Source organism: Carassius carassius, chromosome 25 (assembly GCF_963082965.1).
Source record: "Carassius carassius chromosome 25, fCarCar2.1, whole genome shotgun sequence".
NCBI classification, from domain to species: Eukaryota; Metazoa; Chordata; class Actinopteri; order Cypriniformes; family Cyprinidae; genus Carassius; species Carassius carassius.
The window spans coordinates 11,868,516-11,893,593 of NC_081779.1; the positions used below are offsets into that span (position 1 = coordinate 11,868,516).

Consider the following 25,078-nt stretch of genomic DNA (forward strand, 5'->3'; position numbering starts at 1 on the left):
TGTTTAATTACTGGTAATTTTTCATGAATCATTTTGAAGACTGAAGGACCGCAGTTCTCTACTTTTGCTTCCTCTCGCTTTCCCTCTCTTTTAATCATCTGAGTTGAAAACAGAGCCAAATGTGAAGGATCCTTTGCTGGAGTTTAGCAAAGAAACTTATTTCACCAACGTAATCTAAACCAGTTCTCCACTCCAAATCTGTACAGAATAAATTGCCACAGAATACAAATGACGGAGTTCAGAAGTCAAGCACTTGTCTTTTTTTTAATGAGGACAAAAACCTATCAACACATCTAAGCTCTTCTGCTTCATTTACTGCCTAGCTCTCGCTGGAGTCACTCAAGTTCTTTTTTTCTTGTGATTTGACTCTCTCTACTTTTCCTCTTGGGCTTGGTTTCTGCTGCTCTCCCCTCCTACATCTTCCAACATTTAAACCTTAACATTGCCAAGAGCGAACTCCGTTCCAGTTCGGAAAGGTCATTTTAAATAAATAAAGCAACGAGGAGGTATCTAGCCATCCCACACTCACACTCATGCTTTAAGACGCTGTGTGCCAGTTTTGTTAGTCTCCTAGAGATTAATTTGCCTGGAAGGCACCAAAGAGAGTTAAACAAGAGGAGTAGGACTTCAGATTCCACACCTACTCAGTGGCTATGTCTGTGTTAGTCATGGAGCGCTGCTTGATTCTTTAAATGTTGTCGGCTCCTCAGCACTGGGGAGAGAACAGGATTTTAACACATTAACATCCCCTGGAAGCATGGCCATGGCATTGCAGTTTAACAGCTGTGCTTATTTGGTTTTGGCGAGATAAAAAATTACAATAGGTGTACAATCGTGAACAATGTGAAAGACATCAACAATACACAGCTATGAGACATCGAACTGAATATATATAGACTCATGCTGCTTTTTACAAGACAATATGATATTCTATTATATTAAAATACTTAATTATATGAATAAACATTCCAGGCATTTTAATTGTGCAATTAAAATATGTGTATTTAGGATTTTATTATTTTTTTAATGGTTTTATGTTTTCATTTCACTATGTTCCCAATGTTCTGTGGCCAAAGAAACATTTCCCAGAACAATCTGAGTTATTGATTTTTTATTTTTATTTACCTGTACATGATTTATATCTGTCCTCATAGAATAGCATTAATCTTTCAGTACAGTTGTTATGTATTTGCATTCTATATCCCTTTTATTAGGTGTTCCTTTTGTGGTCTTAAAACATTTCACCTGTTCCACAAGTGTGTCTTCATATCACTGAGCCCAGACCTACCCAGAATACTCAGGGAATGCAGTGTGTTAAATCATCTCAAGCAGTTTTATCAGATCTTGGAACAGTGGAGGGTAGAGGACTCTCAAAGGGTGTTTTGTCTTTCCCAGGGCTTAGAACTCTCTGAACTCACAGCCTACCCCATCCAGACACGGGTATTTGTTTACAGCGGCCAAATTTGGGGCTTTTTATCACAAGCTGGGAGAGGCTTTGGGACGAGGAAGTGCTATAGAGCTGGGCTTATCTTTAGCTAGATACAAAAGCAAATCCCTTGGGTAATCCAGCTCTCTCGTTTCACTTATTGGTTAAATAAACAAACAGTAAATGATTTCCCCTGCAATGCAGATAGTTAAGGAAAGGGGCTAGCTGTCAGTGATTGATCATCAATAGTTATTTTTAATTATTAATTATCATAACTAAGTCTTTATAGTAAGGCTTTTGACAACAACAAAAGATATTCCAAGATATCAAAATAAAAAACACATTTCATTCACACCATTATATCAACAGGCACAGAGTTATGATAATTTATTACCTGGTTGATCCATTGCTCCCCAAGGAAATACTTTGTTTATACATAATATAGAATTTATGCAAATTTATTTCCACTGTATTCTGTCTCTATTCGGTTTTATTTATTAATGGTCCGATTCATTTAATTTACTCTAAACACTTTGCGATGCCAGTAAATCTTCTTTTCTTTTTTCTTTTCTTTTCTGACCCTAATAACATCATTAACACCATCATAATAATAGTAATCAATGACTGATTAAGACAAATATAATAAATAATAATAATAAATGAAAAAGTATTATTATTATTAGCCTATAGCAAGAGGCAAGCAAAATAGAAATATAAGTAAAAATTGTCCCACCCCTCCCACCGCCCTTCAATATGATTTACATAATTGTTTCAATAGAATTTAAATGTGTAGAATCTTGCTCTTGCGTTTAAAGAACATTAAAACGTTTGTAAATTTTGAGTGTATAGTGGTTAGGGTGGTTAGAAGCGTTGGGAATGAATGGGTGCTGTTGATGCCCCGCCCCATCCGGTTCCTCAATGCCCAATGAAAACACACGATGCACCATGATGGGACGTCACGCACACTGGCGTCGTGTCGGGATTGGAATGTAACAAGAGTAACAATCGGAGCAACTGAGCAATAGGCGATTGGGCTCGCGGATCAAGGAACTCCGTTGATTTTATTAAAGGAAACATCCTGTGAAACTCGCTCACTGTCCTCGTGTTTTCGCCGAAAGGGAAACGCCGCTTTCCAGAGCCGGTGTCCCGATGAAGAGGAAATGTTCTTCTTGCGTGTGTGAAGATCCACAGAGAGCGCAGGAATAAGAGACATGCAGGGATTCGTAAGGTTAACGTCGTTGCCGTGAACTGACCCGTCCGTAGACTATTATTGTTTCGGAGGTGAATGGAGTTACTCTGCGAGCGGAGGGCTGTGTTTTAGTCTGGACTCCACAGCATCGGAGATAAACCTCGGTCGTTGTTTTATTAACGACTTTCCATCTTATCCAGTGGGACCCGCGGCTCTCCAAAGACAAACTCCACGAGTCAGTGCCACCGCAACTCTCCGGTGCGAGTCGGACCGTGCGACGCATTTATCTAGTGCGTGTCCTGTCAACAAACGTTGCATTTTTATTATTCCGCCGGGGGAAAACTAAATCAGTGAGTAAGCATATCTGCTTGTGTTTATAATGATCTTAACAGGAACGGTCACTGTTACGGCTGCACTGTGAGATGTTGCTACTAGACCGACGAGGGAGAGCGAGGAACCCGGAGTAAAATCGCCCACATGCGCTGGATCAGTCGCTTGCTGTTCGGTGATCGGAATCTGAAGAGGGAAGACGTGAGTTGTAAATCCTCGCAGGCTGGAAGATGGCGGAGCGGTACTATAGCTGGAGGAGGTGGTGTTGAGAGACAAACTTCCAACCGATTGAGATTTATTTGCAAATACCGCGATCTGGCCTTCAGGACACATGCAGGCCAAAAAACGATATCTGATCTCACTCTTGACTGGCGCCTTTCTAGTTCTGCTCTTTTACTTTGGAGGGGTGGTCCCGGGTCCGGCGGCCACCGGGTCCAGGAGCCGGCATGGATATAATCGTCCCGAACAGCCGTGGCCACACTTCTCGGATCCCTTACAACACTTAAGCCCGTGGGACCACTCGGACACGGAGGACTATAATGTGCACATATCGCCCAGGCAGAAGAGAGACGTTAACTCGAGCGTTTACAAGGCCAAAAGGTGCCGCATGCAATCATGCTTCGATTTCTCCTTGTGTCAAAGGAATGGATTCAAAATGTACGTGTACCCGCAGCAGAAGGGCGAGAAGATCTCGGAAAGTTACCAGAACATTTTATCCACCATCGAGGGCTCTAGGTTTTACACTTCTGACCCTGGTCAAGCGTGTCTGTTCGTCCTGAGCTTGGACACTCTTGACCGAGACCAGTTATCGCCACAGTACGTGCACAATCTCAGAACCAAGGTACAGAGCTTGCCTCTGTGGAACAATGGTAGAAACCATCTCATATTTAATTTGTATTCGGGCACATGGCCTGACTACACGGAAGACTTGGGCTTTGACATCGGTCAGGCCATGCTGGCCAAAGCGAGCATCAGCACGGAGAACTTCAGACCCAACTTTGACGTATCCATCCCCTTGTTCTCCAAGGAGCACCCAAGGACCGGTGGGGACAGGGGCTACTTGAAATACAACACCATTCCACCTTTTAGAAAGTATATGTTGGTATTTAAGGGGAAACGCTATTTGACCGGCATCGGCTCGGACACGAGGAATGCCTTACATCACGTTCATAACGCGGAGGATGTAGTTCTCCTCACCACCTGCAAACACGGCAAAGACTGGCAGAAACACAAGGACGCGCGATGCGACAAGGACAATTCCGAGTATGACAAGTAAGTTCTCAAACTTCTCTTATTCTCACGTGAACGCATTGTAGTATTTTCTGAAGTTAATATGGCAACTAAAACTTCCGCAAATACCACACCAGTTCACTACAGTGGTCAAAATTTAAAAAAAAATGTGCTATCCCATGTGTGAATCGAGTCAGGCACGTGCACAGGTAGGGCTCAACCTGTGCATAGCACATGCCCTTTTTGCCCTTACACTCCGAAGTGCCCTTTTTTTGGTGGTGTTTTTTTTCTACGTCTGTCTGTCCGTTTTACAAACATTAAGCAAATGAAAGTTCTTAAAACGAGCTTGTGTAAATCTTATTCGATCCTCAAGCTGTCAGTAAGCTGATAACTCCGCCCCCTCTATACTCATTGAATCAACTGAAGTTCCACAGCAGCCGCACGTAGACAACAGCTGAGCTGAACAAAGTTTTGCGAAGGGTGAATAAATATCTTGTTGTTTGAATAAGTACTACTAAACACTATGTCTATAAAGGCTCATATTTTATTATTTGATGTCTGACTGACTCACTGACTGAGAAATGTGGGACGTCGCCTGAGAGAGCGGGCTAGCGTTTGCCATTTAGTCATAGCCAATACATAGCCAACACTTAAATAGCCTGTGCATATAGTAGCATTTCATCTTTTATAAAATGCGATTTTGGCCAAATGCATTTTACCACAGGAAAAACTGAGCGCTCCGTCTATATAGCTACAAAAACTAGTTTGTAACCTGTAGATGAAAATGTAATGTGATGCCGGCAGCGGCAGGCGCCGTCGCCGTTTTAATGACGGACAAAAAAAAATTCACATTTGCACACATTCGCTGGTCAAAAACTATATATTGATAAGTAATACAACAACATATAATTTGTTTTTACCATCGGAAAATCATAACAGGTGCGCCCCGCGCTGTTTCGTACTGGAACTTACACAAAGCGACGAGTGATCCTCGTCACCTAGATAACATATATTTCTAAGAAATTTCTTCTTTGATTTATGATTGCTGATACACTTAATTTATTAACATTAAGGCTCGTCCTCACATGTATAAAATGTAGTAAAACATGGATTTACTACAGTAATGTAGTAGTAAATAATAAATAAATTACAGAAGATCACTGTGAAATCTTTATATTTTATCATGCAGAATGTAACTCATGATTCATTCCAAGGCTTCATTTATTTGATCCAAAATACAGCAAAAACAGTAATATTGTGTAATATTTTTACAATTTTAAATAACTGTTTTCTATTTGAATATATTTTAAAATGTAATTTATTTTTGTGATTAAAGCTGAATTTTTTGGCATCATTACTCCAGTTCATTACTCTTCAGTGTCACGTGATCCTTCAGAAATGCTTTTCACTGCAACTGTACTTGTCATGCTATTTTTATTTAGTTTTTCATTGCTGGCTTATTTTAGAGAAAGTGTAGTGAATAAGAGACCTTCAAGAGACCAACATCCCTGGTCCACCACAGTATAAAATTTTTGCCTGGTAGGCGGATATGTTATAGTAACGGTATGGCTATAGTTTCTTATAATCTGGAATTGAGTTGGACATAATTACTTAAATTATATTTCAAAAAAGTTTGTCAAAAATACTTGACTCATTGCTCACCTTCCCCTCTTCTCAATTTCATCCATAATCATGTTAACCAAATAATACAAATTAGCTTATAAAACCAATCAGAATAGCTTAAAAAGAGAATATGCCCCTCAGAATATGCCCCTCAAAAGGTCTGTGCACGGCCCTGAATCGAGTGCTGTATTCATCCAATCAATGTTATTGCTCTCAGTTTCCATGTAAAAGCAACTTCATCTTTCGGTGTCACTAGGTCATTTTTAACTGTGAACCTTCGGCGCGAAAGTATCTGCATCTTTTCAAAGGGCATGAATATTTAATTAGGTAAACACTGAGGTACTTGATTGTCTGTCTGTTCCTTAGGACTCAAAGTGACATTCTAGTTGTTCCCCATCGCCTCACACTCTTTTGGCACCATAATTTGGCAGAACAGGGTCTCGTAACTAGGGATGTGCACGGATAGTCGAACATTCGAATATTCGTTCTGCTCTAATTATTCGATAAATAAAAATGATATTCGAATTTCGCAAAAAAAAAAAAGTTCACAATAAAACCTAATTTGGTCACTTTCTGTGATTCTCCACGGCATATTTGAAGGTGTATGCAAGCAAAAAGTAATTAATGAATGATAAGGGGCCATTCACATATCGCGCCTAATAAGGTGTGGGAAAGGCTATGCGCGCCGCTTTCTCCTTCTTTCCAAAGCGCTCGGGCAGAAGCGCTCCTGAGGTGACGCGTTCTCTCCATGAAGACGCGGAAATTTCAGCAAAGGATAAATGGATTTGCAGCACAAAAAAAATCGCTTTCAGTAGCTCTGCTACTAAATTTATTTCAAAATGGCAATCCATATACAGCTATGATCAGCTGTTCCTTCATCTTGGCTGAGCTTTCAACGTTGTTACAGGAAAGGATGAAGCTGAATGTTTAGTTCTTGTCACATGACCCGCGGTTTGCTTGCGGCATTCTGAAAAGTTGAGATGTTTTTAACTCGATGCTGTGCGGACGCGCCTGGAAATAACGGGACCGCGTCGCACCGCGTGCGCATCGCGACCGCGTCGCTTCCATTATGAGCGCGCATACCGCGCGCCTACATTGGAAATAACGAACTTGAGCATGCAAAAGACGCGATATGTGAACGCCCCCCTAAGAGCTGCGGTCTTCTACAGTACTTCAAATATGCCGTGGAGGATCACAGAAAGTGACCGAATTCAAGAACATTGTTGCGGCATCTCTCAAGCAACGAATAAACACCGCTAACTTGGAGAATGCAGTGAAAACTCCTCTTCTCGCGTCTGCCCTAGACCCTCGGCACAAACATCTCAGGTTTCTCGATGAAAACATGAGAGAAGTAAGAAAAAAAACAACTTTTTTGAACATTATCGGATCATTTCCCTTGATGCGAGTGGAGCGGATGCAGCCGCCATCACCAACGATGAAGAAGATGCAATGCCCACTCGTCGGAAAAGGCAGAGCCAGTTCTCCAGCGATGATTACAGAGAGTCCAGCCGAGACGAGTGGGAACAGTTCTTGCTGGAGCCATGTATTCCACCAGATGAGGATCGTATTCCGTGGTGAAACGAAAACACGAAGCACTTCACAAAACGTACTCTCTTAACACACCGTTATTTGTGAGTCCCGCCAACGTCTGTGCCGTCAGAGCGCGCTTTCTCCGCGGTCGGCCTTATTGTTAACCGACTAAGGAGCCGACTTTCCCCCGATCATGTTTACATGCCCGTATTTCTTAAAAAGAACATTTGAAACAATAGAAAAAAAGATTTGCTGACAGTTTAAAAGTTAAGTGTAAGCTACATTCTGTACAATAGCCTAATTGCTGCAGGCTGCTTTACGTTTTTTCTTTTGTTCACTTTTTTTTTTTTTTTTGCTTTTAATCTGTACTTTTGTTTTTTTGCACGCATTGTTAAAGGTTTTCAGCTACAAAACACGATGTGTAATGTTCAAGCTTATTGTAAGCTTGTTCCAAATGTTGCTGAAAAATAACGTCTGACTCATTAAACTTAATTTAAATAAACGAATATTCGAATATTCGTTTTTTGTGAGCTCAAATATTCGAATGTGATATTTGTGGAAAACGCCCATCCCTACTCGTAACCCAGGGTTATATGTAATGTAAATTATAAATGTGAAACCTCGCTTAACCCAGAGTTAAACGTGGCCTTAACCTGAGGTTTTAGAAGGACGTTCACACAAGGTAAAGTGTAATGTCGAGAGCCTCCGATGTTTTGGGCAACTGTAGGTTACCATAGTCAAGTTTAGTCTGGGAAAGCAGTATTTAGGTGACTTTACATTGCAAATGTGTCACAGTTTACTTTATTGTTTATGTTTACGGTCTAATTACATAAATACTATAAGTACTTCATGTACTTGATGTTTAATCATGTGGAGTTTCATAATTACACTTGCTTGCTGTAGTGATTATAATAATACTAATAACAGAATATGAGTTGGACACTGTAATGTAAACCACTTTCAAAGATGTTTTGTAATTTGTCAAGCAGTCCAATTTACCAGGGAATGTGCCATTTTTATGCAAACTGTTTCAGTGAGTTGTGTCTTCTTGAATATTTTTGAAGTGGTGTTTCATGTACCATGGAGACCAGCAGTGCTCTCTGGGTATGTTTTTACACCAGATTGTGAAACACTTTTATTGCTTTAGAAAGCCATTGACATGACAGACACATTTCCAGGTACAGTATTGAGCTGTAATCCTTTCTGTTTTTATATCCTAACTCTGTCACGCTGATTTTTAAAACACCTCCTCTATCAAAATTTTTACCCTAATCTCAGATAATATAGTAACCCAATCTGGATATGTTTGGACATGTCTCATATGCTATATGATGATGTTATAAACCCTGCTTGATTTGATTAAACCGATAGAAGTTAATCAATAATCCACTTTTAACTTCCCTGATCTGTTGGTCGTTTTATAAAAATTAATGAATTATAGTCGAGCACCCTGAATCACAATCCACTGATAATTTCACTGTCTATTGTGAGGGTAATTACCTGGCACATATTACTTCAAAACAGCCTGAGTGCTCATTAATGGGATTGTAGACTCCGCATCTAGGGGTAGTCAGCACTCTTCCTCCCGCTCTAGCCCACTCCTGGTTAGTCATGGCACTAATGTTGGTCGGTGTGCAGATATTTTTGGCATGTTCCTCCCTCCCATGATGCTGCTGAGATGCTTCTCAGCAGGATGTAGTCCCGTTAATTGGGGAGTAAGTGTGTGTGTGTAAGGCAGAACAGCTGTTTGGAACATGAGCGAGCTGAGCAGTGCAAAAATGACCGGGTTGACAAGGGTCTGCAAAATGTATTTATTTTTTATTCCTGTTTGGTTGGTTGTGTATGCTGTTTGAGAAAGTTTTTTGCAATCTCAGGTTACTTAGATTATGCTTCTGCTTCCACAATAATTCCCTAAAAGGATTTGAGGTTTTTTGCAGATTTACCTTTTAGACTGCATGATTTTCCAGCTTTTAAATGGACTTGCATCTGAATGGCTTCAGGGATCGGTGGGCTCACAAGTGATCCTGCAAGACTTGTAGCTGAGACTTGGGAGCCCTGAGATTGAAATTCCTCCATGCCACGGTTTGGAATTTACCAAGCTGGAATAACTCAGCATTGCCAAGCGTTATTAAACAATAGATTCATTCAGTACTGTGTCACAAAGCACAGTGCTGGTCACTGCCCCAGCTGGGAGAGTGGAGAAAATCCAATCTGCCTCAGTGTGTTTTCTGGAAGTTGTCACATTGATCTGATACAGATGAAGGAAATGATTTCAAATCCCCTTGCTGCAAACAGTATTCAGTCTGGTATAATACTCTGTCATAGTCTAAAACTTTTTTTGTTTTTGTTTTTTGCTCCTATTAAATTGTATGAATCTTGTTTCCTGGAAAATGAGTCAGTGCATATATATAGAAGGTTAATATTTGCAATGTCAACATTTTTCCCCTCACAGTATGTGTAATAACTGTGTTTTTTCTCCTTTAATACCTAACCAGATTTTTCAGACTTTATTAACTGTTCTGTGAGCCTTTACTCACAAGGCCACTGCAAGGACCAAATTGAACATTTCATCTCTTATTCCTGCTCATAGCCTATTTAATAATTCAAAGAAAAATTTGGGGGGACAAAACAAACTAGTTTCCCCACCTTTAGTTGATGGATGGCTTTGTGCCAGTGCGTCTGAATGTCAGAGTTAAGGGTGCTCTGATCAGGATTTTTGGAGCTCCTCTCTGATCATCAATCACAGGAAGCAGTTTCTGCCAATACGATCACTGATACCAATCTTTTTGAAGCCTTCTTTATATCATGTAGAATTATTTATAGGGATGCTTCAATGAGGATTTTTAACCTCATTGAAATAACACTTAATTTCAACATTTACTCTCCTTATCCAGTCCTATGCAAAGCAGGCTGGGAACTAAAAATCCACTACCCAATTTCCAAAGTTAACATGACAATTTTATTGATTTGAAGTGATTTGAAACCATCTTCACATTTAAAGATAAAGAGAGAGGGTGCACGTTGATCCACTCATGCTGTTTGTGAAATTACGTCTCGCAGAAAGTTTTCATATTACTTTGTAAGTTATTTAGTAAAGAAATATGAATTAATTGTAACTCACCTTCAGGGTTATAATTATTTTACCCAGCCGGACATGATTGAGACTGTGCTGCTGCATGTCATGCTAAACCTTTCACGACAGGCGCGTCCTCTGCTTGAGATTGGTTTCTGAGATCGGCCTTTAGAGACTGCCGATCAAACTTCCCAAAGTGATTTTCGGCCGATAGTAATCAGTAGCCGATCAATCGGAGCAGCCCTAAGCAGTGTTATTTAATTTGTTACTTGTATGAATGAAATTGCATTAACGTCTTGAAAGGTCTGTAGCGAACCCTGTAGTTTAATCTGTAGTTTAATTTCTTTAATATGAGGCATGCAATCCTATGTCCTCTATCTCTCTTCTCTTATTTGTTTCTGTTGTCACATAAATAAATCATGCATTTTTCATGATCTGAACTCAGTCAGATAAAGTAGTGACCCGAGCTTGTGTGACAAATGCTAATGTGAAGTGATTAGCCCAAAATAGAGTTCTGCTTAATTACTGTTGGTTGATTATATATTTCTGTGCATAATGTGCTTGGGCTAAGGCTGACTACATCTGATCACAGCATCTGATAAATTGCATGTTAAAGCGAGGAGGTAATTTGTGTGTGTGTGTTTCCTTCATAGAAGAGCTTTGAAGTTTTTTGCTGTAATTTAATCATTTTTTGGGTCAATAAAAGATAATTGAAATGTTGACCAGGTTGAGGCCTAGATATTGTCCTAAGTTTTTGTGCGTATTTGTGTGGGTGGTTACCGTCCCCAGTTTGTCCACCCCTTTCTGAGAGCTATGTCCCCTGACTCATTACCACAGGAACACTCCCCCCGGCCACAAAAAAAGACCCCCAGGACGATTCAAAAAATGGCCATTGCAGTCTGAACTGGTGTAAGTCAATTATTAAGAAGGATAACTACAACCGACTCTGGGGGGGGAAGAAAAAACTAGCCTGCTTTGAAGTTAAATTCTGGATGTTAAAAGCTAGTACAAGCCTTAGCGATAGAACTGGCAGTAATTGAGAAAACAAGACGAATAAGATTCTTTTTATCCAAAGCCTGTCAATGAGTTCTAGAAGAGTATGAATTAATAAGTGGGATTTAGAATTGGAAAAGCATGTTTCATTTCCTCTCCATGCTCTGCCAAGAATACACTTCTTCTAAAAGGAATTGCAGAGTAGACCTTTGATTGGTTCACTGTTGAGTGGGATCTCTGGGAAGGTATGTCTTTTTGAGGTGCACATTTATGTCATGGTAAGAGTTTTAAATGATTTCTTCCAATATCAAACATTATATGCATTACCGTTCAAAAGGGTCAGTAAGATTTTTTTAAAGAAGTCTGTAATGCTCACCAAAGCTGCATTTATTTGATTAAAAAAAACATTATAAACAGTAAAATTGTGAAATATAATTACAATTTAAAATAACATCTATTTTCAAATATAATTTATTCTTTTGATGGCAAAGCTAAATTTTCTGCAGCCATTACACCAGCCATCCGCCCGAGAGCTTGTTCAACTGAATGTGAGAACTTCACACAAAAAGTCACACTCACCACTCTGTGAAAAGCTGAAATTTTTTATTTGTGCACCCAGACAATAATCAAAACACCTGTGTTTTGAATTCGAAGTTGCAGATTAATAGTTACAAATGTGTAAATGTAAATGCTGGAAACTATTTTCATTGAATATCTGTAACTCTTACAGGATTTTAAGCTACTACATTCATCTTGGCATTCAATTATTATCTGGTAGACAAATTATTCGACATATTTCATATGTATATCCTATATTGCATATTACACAGAGTATCATGGCTTTATCCATCTGCTTATAAATGAAGCATGGGAATATGTTGAACCACCTTATATATGACAATTAAGACCCATGTAAAGCTATGACGATACAAGTGAAAATCAAACAAGATAAAAATCGATGAATGTATGTAAGGGAGAAACTTACCAATTTGGTGCATAATATGAATGTAATATAACAAGTACACAGTACATGCCAACACATAAAATTCAAATTGTACTTGGTTGAAAAAAAAACGGTTGAAATGTCATTATGTTTTACAACTTTCTCCAGTAAGCACATTTGTAAAAATAAGGAAGTGGGTTGGTTATTGTATTCTGCAGTATGTATATGCTAAATAGTTGTATTTATACTTTGCCCGTGAAGTTATTTTTAAACTAAACTTTTACTTACTGAGGCTAGCACATTCAATCATATAAATAAATCTGGTTTGAAAGACCTTTACATAATAATTTGATGTCAGATCACATGGTCAAAGAACAGATAACATTGAGTTTTTTTGTTTAGATTTTTTCATGTTCTTGCATGATATTTTACTTCAAGTCTATCTTTTTAATCAATTTACACAAGAAACTGAGGAGAACACATACTTATCACCATGGCATAGGTTACAAAAATGTTATCAGGCCTGCAGAGTGTGTAGTCTGCTGCAGGAGCCGGGAGGATGAGAATCGTCTGTGTTGGTGAGCGAGTATCCTGATCCACCACGGCTTCCCAGCAGCCAGCATTGTCCATTAGGTGAGCTGATAGCTTCCGCAGTCTTCTCCCATCCCGAGTTGTTTTCCAAAAGCCAGCTTTCCTGAGAAAAAAACACTGGCTGCCACTGTTGCATGACGTCACCACGCAAAGGAACCATCCAGTTTTATTGTCAATAAAATGGCTTCATTCCCACCCCAATCTACTCCCAGATCTGAGAGCTGAAGTAAAGTGCAAAAGTAAATATGTTATATATGTAATTTTTGGTTAGGTGAATGTCATTTTACACATTTGTGACTATTACTCTGCAACTATCGAATTCAAAACACATTTTGATTATTGTCTGTGTGTGCAAATCAAAAAATTCCGCTTTTCACATCAGAGCTGAGAGTGTAAATTTTGACTTGCAAATACGAATCGTAATATAACAAGTTCTCGTGTTTAAATCAACAAGCTCTGTTTTACCTTTATATTTGTGAGGTCACAAAATTGGGCTGCACAGGGATGGTGTGCACGGACACTCTAGTCCAGGGGTTTTCAAACTGTGGGTCGCGACCCACTCGTGGGTCACGGAATGGAACAAGGTGGGTCGCACAAAGTCACTTGGCTGCAGCTAATTTTGCGTTTCAATGACACACAGACACTAACACAGTTCAGTCTAGGGCTGCACGAATGTGACGAGTGGGGCGGGGCCTAGTGCCATGGGAACAGAGCTAGGCCGGTGGAGTGATTGGGAAATGAGCAACACTCACCGGTCTCAAGAACCACGGAGGAGATCGGAAAGATACAAAAGAGGAGCGATGACAGTGAAGGACGAGAGAGGACCAGGCCTGGGTTTTATTTTGTGTTTGTTTTTTATTTGTGCACGGCAGTCATCCGAGAGGGGCTGTCGCGCTGTTTTGTGTTTATTTGGTTATTAAAACTTTGTTTGATTGTCCGCCGGTTCCCACCTCTTTCCACGAAGGAGTCATCGAGGCGGTGGGCTGGAGTGAGTTCGCCCCCCCCCCCCCCCCCCCGGCAACTCACTCCAGCCCACCACATCGAGCACCCTCGGCGGCAGACTCCTTCGCCCTGCTCGATGGCACTGCGGATTCACCCCAGCGGCGAAGGATCTTCGGCAGCGCGCCCCTCCTTCCTCCCTGGCTTCGGCACCAGTGTAAAACATTAAAATCTTCACAATCACAGGAAGAAGGAGGCGGGAACTGGGAACCCACTCATCACAACGATATAGCCCACCAACATTAATAATGAACTGCAATATCCTTAGTGTGATTTTCAAATTGCAATTAAGTCCGTGTGCGTTGCGTGTTTTGAAGGTCTCAGAGCAATGTCATTAAAAGGTTCAATCGGTCTTTTTTTACCTATTTCACAATTATTTTAATCTCCAAACTGTTTTAGATAGTTCTGCTTTGCTTCTTATGCTTTTCTAAAAAAGTGTTGGATTGTGCTCCGTTCTCGCCGACACACACGGAAGGATCATGAATGCAACAAAACACAGCAGCGCAGATCACACTTCACTGGAGTGAGCCTGCTTCACGTTTTTATGGACACTACATATTTTAACGCCAGTAAACAAAAATTAAAACTTGTAAATTTGTAGTGAAATTTTCAGTTGTACTCTAAAATAAAATGGTTATTTTTCTTAAATACTTAATTTCTGTCATAAAAATTTTAAGTAAGATTAGGTTTAAAGTAATTTCACTCGTTGTTTTTTTTTTTTTTTTAATATTTTGGTGGGTCGTGAAATATATTACACTTGTCTAGGTGGGTCGTGGAATGGAAAAGTTTGGGAACCACTGCTCTAGTCAATGCTGGTCTTTATACCAGCCGTGCCGTAGCACGTTTCAGAAGCGGCTGTCCGTGCTGCTTTGCTAAAGATATAGTAGATTTTTGATGGACGTCGCATCTAAACCGCACGGTTGTACAGACTAAAAACGGCTCGAATCTTTTATCATTGTAGTTCATAACTGGAAGTTTAAGTTAGGGCTGTGCGATTAATCGAAATCGAAATAAAATCGCGATTTGAGTCTGCGCGATTTCTAAATCGCTTTAGAGCACGATTTTCCGCGGCCCTGACCTCCCGCAGTATGTTATCTGAACCAATCAGGATGCAGCGCGCCTAAGTGGAGCGCGAGAACAGAGCAGACTGGGCATATTCACACACTCTGTCTGTGATGCGTAGCCTTTTTTTTTTTTTTTGAGCCTATGTTAATGGAACAGAACGTTCACACTGCACGCAGTAAAAAGATGAGAACAGAAAAGGTTATAAATAGAAAGGTGCGAAAAGATTTAATATCTTGTGCGTGAGCACAGAGAAAGTTGTGAGTGCACAGGACACAGGTTGAGCAAGAGGAGACACGTAAGGCAGCATATATCTGAGCCTTGTACAGTCTATGATCTGAGCACGCGCATCTGGTTTTGTTAACAGAGCAAAGGAAATCTGCGTGCGAATCAGTGATGCGTGGGTTACGAGTCATCCAAAAATATTTTTAATGATATTCGAGTCGTGGTCGGTTGGGTCCTTTGAAATAAAAATGGCAATTAAACCTTTGTCATTTATATAGTACTAGACACATTTTTGAAATACATAGGCCTACACTTTATTGGCTGAATAACTGGTGAAGATGACGCACGAGTTCAGTCTGCACGTAGAGATGGAGGTGGCAAAGAAGACTGCATGGGGAGCAACTTCGCTGTTTTTGGTAAAACATGATTTCGACGACTTCATTAAGTTTTGTTTTATAGAAAACTCTTTTTAAAAGATTTTCGTTTTGTATAAATTGTATCTTAATTTTGATCAATGTTTTATCAATCAGTTGTCTGTATTTAATAAATAAGAAGCAACAATGTAATAAGGCGCCGGCACGATCACTTGCATTGCATGTGATCTGGAGGGCGCCGAAACTCAGCTTGTGCCTCACAGATTTGAGAAATATAGGCTATGTATTACAGAAAGCTTGAAATGTCTTCTTTTAAAACGAAATATTCAAACCAAAATAAATGGGCTACTCTCTGATGTAATCCATATGAAATGTGCATTTCTCTCTGGCGTTCATGGCGAGTCTGCATTGTCAACTTCATCTTTGCAGCAACACAGAAAACACCCAGTTTATTACTAAACAATTAAATGACAACTTGCATATTTTCGAACCAGCAGGCCATTCTGGGTTGAGCAAGACCCCACGGAATGAGCGAGCGGATCGGAATATTTAGAAATGCGCTCTCCGCTCACGAGCTCTGATCAGAACAAACCTGAGCCTCAATGTCTGCTGACCTTGCAGAAACATACAAATAGACATAGCCAGTCTAGACTATTTTAGTACAAATTATGAGCTTACTGACGATTTTTTTTATAATTTTTGACAAAATTATCGTATTTTCCGGACTATAAGTCGCACTTTTTTTGATAGTTTGGCTGGTCCTGCGACTTATAGTCAGGTGCGACTTATTTATCAAAATTAATTCGACATGAACTGAGAGAAATGAACCAAGAGAAATGAACCAATAGAAAACATTACCGTCTCCAGCCGCAAGAGAGCGCTCTATGCTGCTCAGTGCTCCTGTAGTCTACACTGAAAACATAGAACGCCCTCTGGCGGCTGTAGACGGTAATGTTTTCTCTTGGTTCTAAATAAATGTTTTTTTCCTCATCATGACGTATTTTTGGACTGATGCGACTTATACTCAGGTGCGACTTATAGTCCGAAAAATACGGTATAATATATTAAGGTGTGTGTTTTTTTTTGTTAGTTTTTTGCCTAGTTAGTTTTGCCTACGTTCCTATGGCCCAATGACGCCACGATGAGCATTTACTGCTTTTTAAAAATGCGGGTCAGGAAGCAGGTCGGGTACAATATTATTTTTTTTATTTTTTTGCGGTCCGAGTTGCGGGCGGGTTAGTTGAAAACATCGGTCGGGTGCGGGTTATTAATACATTGAGCTGCGCATCACTGGTGCGAGTGGATAGATTCGCGCTCGCGCATTATTTTAATGTGCTTTTGCATTACAATAATGCACTCTCGTTGCTGCTTCTGAACCGCATACACATAACTTACTGTATACGCACTGCAGATGTACGTGTGACCCTTGGGCAATAAATAAATTGGGCAAAACATATAACATGATAGGTAAAAATTGATAGCCTGAATGCATTGTAAGTCGCTTTGGATAAAAGCGTCTGCTAAAAGCATACATTTTATTTTATTTTATTTATAACACCTGAGGCACCGCTACAGTGAGCTCTATGACCAATGCATGGCAAAAAAAGAAAAGATCCCTGAACACGGTTTTATTTTTTATTTTTTTCCATATGTCTAGACATTTTGTTTGACATTTTTACTTTGTGATTATTTTGACTTATGTCTGTTCTAGAGACATTTGATAAAGCTCTCATTGGTTTTCTTTTGGAAATATGTTTAAAATGTATACTGAATGCATTTATGACTGTAAAGCATGTCTGTTCTAGAGACATTTGATAAAGCTCTCATTGGTTTTCTTTTGGAAATATGTTTAAAATGTATACTGAATGCATTTATGACTGTTAAGCATGTCTGTGTGTGTCAAAATCGTGATTTAAAATTGAAATCGCAAAATTGATCAAAAAAATCGTGTTTTTTTTTGGTCCATATCGCACAGCCCTAGTTTAGGCTACGTGTTTTTACTTTGTCTGTAGGCTACAGCACAACAAAGCAGGACTTAGCATTAAACACAATTAAACTGGTCAAATCAACCATGTAGCCAACTAACTCATGGTAGAACCATAAAAAATTGAATTGAGGGGGGACATTAAGCAAGACAACCTCGGCAAATATCACGGTCTCGCGAATCCAGTTGCTTTGCTTCTGCAATGCTCCTGGTGTGGGTTGGCACAGTGTGAAAGGATGAAACAAAACCTCATCGGAGCTGTAATGCGCCGCAGACGTGTGCAGGGTGAACAAGGGGTGAAGGAAGCTGGAGATTCAGTCCTATTATTCTACTGCTGGGTTATTTGTCATGCATTTGTGTGTGTAAGACATTTCTAAAGGAGTGTTTTTGCATAGCTGTGAGGAACATTTGATCCCTTGGAGTTCATACGTTTGCACCTAAAGACTTTGTCTTTTAGAATGTATGTTTACATGCGCAATTATAATAGAGGTACAGAAGTTTTTGTGTAGTCCTGCTACAGTCTTCATCTAGGCACATGAAATAATGCATAATTGAATTTCGACTTCCAATGTGAAAATGTTGACGTTCTCCCATTCAATTGAACAAGGTCTCGGGCAGATGGCTGGAGTAATGGCTGCAGAAAATACAGGTATTGTATCATTGACTCCATCACACTAAATGTTGGCCCTCTTGAAACAGAGCTCTCAATGTTCAGCCATTTAATTACTGCGAGAAATGAAAACAAACATTTTTCATTGATGGTCAGCTCAGTTCCGAGGAATTTGAAGGGGGATTGCTTAAATTCTTTGTGTACATTTTTCTTTTTGTGTCATACATGCACGTCTACTGGTAGACTGTATAGGACCGTGGGGGGCTGCAATAGAAAGAGCGTTTTGTTTAAGTGCTAGCTGTTTTAATGGCTTGCGCCCAAACCTTTTTATGGTTTGATTCGACGACCTCTCCAGTGAAACTCTTCTCTAGCCCCCGGTCACTGAGGGGCTCCTTTGTGTGAAAGTTTGCTCAGATTCTTTCACAGCCTGTGCCTTGTTGACACCACGGCCCCTTCATACCCCCTACAGGAACCCCCTTCCTCTGCCAAAAAGCTCTGAAACATCTCCCCCCTCCCCCCTTCAGACTTACCATGTTTTTCCTCCTCAGAACTCAGATTCACCAAAGTGAAACTAGTCTGATTTCTGCCATAGCTTTTGAATTCTGGAAGGCATCAAACAAAAGGGCGCACAGAGACACTGGTGACTTTTGTTTGCAGGCTTCTATGATACTTCATGGTTCAGTGCCTGAGCCATCGCTATTGTAAAAAAACAAAAAAGGAGGGGGGTGCAGACGGTATCTGGCCAAGCTGAGAATGTAGTCTAATCTAAGAAATGTACTTTGATTTGCTAGATTAGTAGAATGTGATAGTGGCGAGTAATATCTTTCACGGTTGCTCGCACACTAGGGAATTAAAGGATGTTTATGTAAACTACCTTTAAAAAGTTTGAGGTTGGTAACTTTTGAAAAAGTCTCATGTTCACCAAGGCTGCATTTGTTTGATCATACAGATTATACAGAAAAAAGAAAGAAAAATATCTCTCTTCTATTGTAATACATTTTGAAATGTAATTTTTTCCTGTGATGCTTATCTGAATTACTCTAGTCTTCAGGGTCACATGATCCTTGAGAAATCATTCTAAGAAGATGATTTGGTGTTTAAGAAAGATTTTCTTAATATTATTTTTAAGGTTGAAAGTCCTTGATAAACTATTACTGATCCCAAACTTTTGAACAGTAGTTTGAGACTGGACAAGGAATGCTTGTTTTGTAGCCCACTGACTTTCACTGTATTACAGGACAGATGAGCCTGTTATTTTTCTAAGTAATCCAACTTTCACCTAGTAATAGGTGATAAAACTGTGAAAATCTCTTGGACATATTTTGACAGAGGACCTCATTCTTTTTAACCTGGGCCAGTAGTCAACACCCTAGCAACCACAATACAAAACACAAAAATATCACTATAACACCCTAGCGTAGTGGTGACCAGCTTTATTGATGCAGGATGTTTTTCTTGCATTGGAAGTAATAGTTTAAATATTACTTACTCCAAGGTTGTGTAAGATAAGCACACATGAATGTTTATAGAGAATGTAGGTTAAAGTTCAGATTTGACTTACCCACTCTGATGCTACTTCTAGACTTTAAAATAAAAAAAAGATGAAAAGCCTCGAAGTGCTTTGTGATAATCAATTTTCACTTAGATGTCATTGATTTTTTGGTGTCAGTGGTTGTAACCTTTAGTTATAAACATTTCACATTCACTAGGATGTCAAGGATGGCAAAGTACGCTAGTCTAGAAATATTTTCCAATGAATCAGAGCTTTCATTTGAGGAACTTTTAGACCTACGCAGGGTTTGACATTAGGCTTTTTCCAGGAGCATGTCTTTCAGATGTGCAAATGTTTTTTTTTTTTTTAGTGGTGGGCCGTTATCGGTGTTAACGTGCTGCGTTAATGTGAGACTCTTATCAGGCGATTAAAAATATATATATATATATCGCCGTTAATCTATTCTCAAAGTTGGGTTGGGAGCTGGGTCTATACTACTCGAGCTATGATGACTTTCACCTTGATATTTTAGCGCGGATGTGTACCTAGCCAAATCTGTAGGGGGCGAGAATGAGTCTTTAAACCTGTGTGTATGCCTACTGTGAAATTACCACATCAAACATGACGTGCTAACATAGATGCAGCTAAGATGCCACCGGGTTTGCTTCAGGGAATTTTTAATTTTTTTTTAAAGAAGCTTCCCAATGGACACCTCGACAAGACGCACGCCTGTTTCACACATACTCCGTCTGCAGTGCGTCCGCTATACTTGAACGATCGCTGCACTGCTGCAGATGCACCGCTCCTGGAATGCACTGACGGACCGCAACCGCGTGAACGCTGGAATCCGTTAACATGGGTGCGAAAAAAAAAAAAGCGAAACGCATACGCACTGCAGACGGATAAAGTGTGTGAAACAAGCGTAAGGTTGTTTCCACCTTGTGCAATGTGGAATTCATTTACAGCTTTCTCAAGCAGTTTGTGATGCATTTTGGAAACAGGAGATGAGCCCCTTGTCTAATGCACCACCTAGCTTGAGAAACCAGTTCTCAAGAGACTTAGGTCTCTGCAGTGCAAAAGTGGGCGTTTGTCACCTTGTGGGTGTTTTCAAACTGCTGGGTGTTTCTAAATCATGCAATCTAGATGATCCCCCTTACCCAACCCCACCCCTAAACCTAACGTCACTATGACGTCAACCAATCAGGTATCATGGTGTAAAAACACCCTGATCTGGTAACTCCCATTACTTTCCTGCAGAGACCTATACTTGGTTCTCAAAGACTTAACGTTACTTTTAGTCATTATTTTATTTGGGTAGCACACACATTCTGAATGCCTTGGCAGAATTCAAATGAGCCATTTTAATCTAAATTAATTTAGATTAATTCCAAAATTACAGTGAGATTAATCTAGATTAAAAAAAATGTATCTATGCCCACCACTAGTTTTTTTTTTTTACTTGTTCTAGAGCTGTCATGATCATTTTGGCTGCTGATTAAATGTCATACAAATAATTGTGATTATCAGTGCAGTTACCCATTTTGTTCATGTCTCTTTCAGTGTAAGTTTAACACATGCACCATAAGAGGTCATTTACCCTTATTGTACTTAGAAATCATAAAAAAAAGATTTTTGTAAACCTTTAAAATTATTGCACACAGGGATAGAGGATTATTGTCTGCTTCAGTCTTAATTGACTTGTCATTCTCTGTTGTTCTTTTTTTAATATACCCAGCCTTAATTATATGTTAGGCTTATATAATAAATAATAATACTGAAAACAACAATTACTCTCTTCAGTTGACAGTAGCGGGTTATGGGTTTTAGTTAATTTCTAGCACTTAAATAGAGGTTTCCTATAATGGAAACTGAGACTAAATAGTATTTATATGTTCACCTTAAATTTTTAAATATACAAAAAATCACAGTCATCTCAAGGCCTCACTTGTCTAAAATCAGATGTCATTTGTCCCAAAATATCTTTTGTAATACACTTTCAGTACATTTAAATTTATTGATAAAAAAGACAATGTATCAGGTATCGTATAAAGATAATGATCTTTTTTCAGCCTTATAGCGATCCAGTAATTAAGTATGATTTAATCAGCCTGATTTTGACTGTCTTGTGTGAAAAGCGGAGTAATTTCCAGTCTAGATAAATGTCCCTCTGCAGTTATTTTTCACTACAGGTAAGAGGACATGGTCATTAATGAGAATAATATAGGTTGGTTTTGCATCTCGGACTAAAATCGAATGCTGCGAGAACAGCCTTAAACTTTGCTATTACCATCATAACTATCTGCGCATATTTCGAAAGCAAGTTTTGAGTGTGTGACACAGCATCTCTGTGCAGCTGAGAATGCACTTGTTTGTATTTGTTCAGAAGTTGTCCAAGACCAACTGCAATGTCGAACCAAGCAGTCTCACATGTTCACAGGTATGTGGCGAAGTAGCTGCTTGCTTCCCAACTCTTAATGTGTAATCTTAATGTGGGGTGGTGTTAGCGCAGTGGATAAGACGCATGCCTGTGGTGTGGGAGACCCGGGTTCGAATCCACTGTGAACCGCCAGTGTGTCCCTGAGCAAGACACTTAACCCCTAGTTGCTCCAGAGGCGTGCGACCTCTGACATATATAGCAATTGTAAGTCGCTTTGGATAAAAGCGTCAGCTAAATGAATAAATGTAAATGTAAATGTAATGTGTAACCTTATTTATTCCGGCGCTCCTTTCAGCATTGGGCAGAATTTGATATTTGACTTTCTTTGTTGTTGGCTGCCATAAAGAAAAAGGGCGGTTTAACAAAAGCTCTGGGTGAGCTCCGTGATCAGGTTCTTCGGCATTGTTTCATCTGTAAGTTGAAACAAAGACTCTACAAGAACAGGAGAGAGATTTATTTAAATGTAATTCATAGAATATCTGTCTGTCTATCATTTTGTCATTAAGTCATTCTATCTGTTTATTGTTCTGTCGTGGTATTGATCTGTCTGTCTATTGGTATTACTTTAAATTTCAGTACATTTTCTGCTTGCAATCCTGCCTCATGTTTGTTACCTCATTTCAAATTTAAAAATGTAATCTGTATTTACAAGGCATTCTCAGTGCCTCAGTTCTGAATGGTTTGTAACCATTCCAAAATCTTGGCTCGGCGTCAGAAATTGACCTCTTGTGTTTTTTTTGTTTTTTTTTTATAGGAAACTTTTATCACATGTACATCTCCTCCACCACTAAGACTGAACTGGCATAACCCTTGAATGCTGTAATTGTTTACATAGCTTTTATGAATTCTTGTATTCCTTCCCGTCCTCATCTGAAACAAATGCTGTGGTATTTGTGGTCAGTGCTTCCAGCCTTCACTAGCTTGTGTGTGGGCTGACTTGGAGAGTGTTTGCCACTTTAAGTGGTTTATATGGTTAACCAACACTTTTTTTTGTTTTGTTTTTTGGTGCACAGTCTCTCTGTTCCCCATGTTCCCCTCCGGTTTTCTGATGTACTCCAGCCATTTGGTTCCCTGATGCTTTTGGACTGGTGCATAAGTTGCTGTGGGCATTCATGTGGAACCTAGGCAGCAATACAGAATGAATTATTTAGCTCCAGTGTATTATTCTTTTTTTTTTTTTCTTGCAATTTTGTTGAGCATGTCCACTCTGTCTTTCATCCACACATGTGGCCTCTCTCTTGCTTTCATTTTCACAAAACCATGGACACTGTTTGAATTCATTCTGGTATCTGGATGATGATTTGAAAGGTATGCTTTTTATATAAAGAAGCAGCAGCCAAACATTTATTATTCAGTTGCTTCTAATGTAGAGTCTCAAACTATATACCCTAAGAGCTCAAAAAGCAGATGTCTTTTATTGTGTAGCTATCCTCCTTAAGCATTAACTATCCACTGTAGAAGAGCTATCCACCTTCTCTCTATTATTTAAGTAAATGTCATTAGGCAAGGCCGGTCTAGCTACTGAAACCTTTTCAGTGTAAGTCTCTCTTACAGTTGACCCTATTAGAAGCTTGTTGATGGAGCTGAAAACAGGCCATTAAGTGATTTCGTGCACACTAATGGATGGCCAAGCCCAATAAAGATAATTATTGGGGCGGCAGTGGCTCAGTGGTTCATGTAGGTTGTCTACAAACCGGAAGGTTGGTGGTTCAATCCCCGGCTCCACCTGACCAAGTGTCGAGGTGTCCTTGAGAAAGACATCTAACCCCAGCTGCTCCCGATGGCGCCTTGAATGGCTGACACCGCAGTTGGTATATGAATGAGTGTGTTAATGGGTGAATGTGAGGCAACTTGTAAAGCGCTTTGGATGGCCATGTGGTCTGTTGAAAGCGCTATATAAATGCAGTCCATTTACCATAATTGTCTCTCGGAGATACAAAAAAAAACAATCTGAACTGATTCAGTCTTTAGATATGGTACTAATTATTTGAAGAAAAACACATGATAAGGTCATGTAGCAGTCGCCTGTCTCGGTCAGAAATAAAAAGTAATTTCTTTCATCACCACTTTGACCTTTCTTTCTCATTCTGTTAGATGAAAAGATCAGGAAGAGTCTGATACTCACCATTTGTCTTGGATCACTTTTCATAAATATTTCAAGTCTTAATGAAAAAACATGCTTAGCATTTTCTTATACAAAAATGCATTTCTTCATAAAAATATTTCCCTTGTGTTTGTGTCATGGAGTATCTGACATTCTTTAGTGTAGAAATGTTCGAAAACTTTCTTTAAAAGTTTGTGTGTGTGAGAGCTTTCTGTGAGATCTCCGTTGTTTCACACATCTAGGCCTGTTTGCTGAATTGTGTGAAGTTTTGCTTAGAGCATCATTACATTTTCAACACTGTTTTCAATTCACCACTATGGAGTAAATCTTAACAATGTGCTTTATTGATTTTTCATGTTACGTTATTCTCAAGAGTAAAACGACAGGTTCAGTGAATTAGAAGTATCTTCTCACTTCTCTAAAGGTAAGTCTCACGTAATTTAGATAACACTATAGTCACCTACCAGCTGAGGAAAAATTCGAAAAAAAATTTCGACTGAAAGGATTTTGTAATATGCTCCTGTCAGCCATTTTAACAGCTGCTGCTCTTGCAATTGTTTTGCTGTGCTCTAAAAATGTTTAGGTCTTAAAATTGTTATTCTGTTTTGTCTTAATCTGATCATCTGACTCTTGTGACTGCTGTGGTCTCCTGTCTGGCAATGACTGACAGGGCCTTCTTGTCCTTATCATAACTGTGGTAGTGATTTGTGCTGTGCCAGTCATCCAGCTTGTTGAAGGTGTCAGTAGCTTGATGCTCCTATCGAATCAGTTCAAACTGTGTACCATAAAAACACCTGGTGCTATAAAATGTGCTCTGTAAATTACGTAGGTCACAGCAGACCATTGTTCAATAAATTATGGTG

At 39.5% G+C, this 25,078-nt stretch overlaps 1 protein-coding gene across 2 annotated transcripts in view; it reads left to right on the plus strand.

Annotated features, from left to right (window-relative positions):
• The first annotated feature begins 2,376 nt into the window (after nucleotides 1–2,376).
• LOC132104193 (exostosin-1b-like) overlaps nucleotides 2,377–25,078 on the plus strand; it is a 90,274-nt gene continuing 67,572 nt past the window's right edge. Inside the window, exons 1-2 of one of the 2 annotated variants that reach the window (XM_059509474.1) lie at nucleotides 2,377–2,905; nucleotides 3,008–4,217. In XM_059509474.1, coding sequence (XP_059365457.1) covers nucleotides 3,277–4,217 — 941 coding nt within the window. In that variant the 5' untranslated portion in view covers nucleotides 2,377–2,905; nucleotides 3,008–3,276. Of the gene's footprint in view, nucleotides 4,218–25,078 lie in introns of both variants that reach the window. The other variant, XM_059509473.1, reaches the window with a different exon arrangement.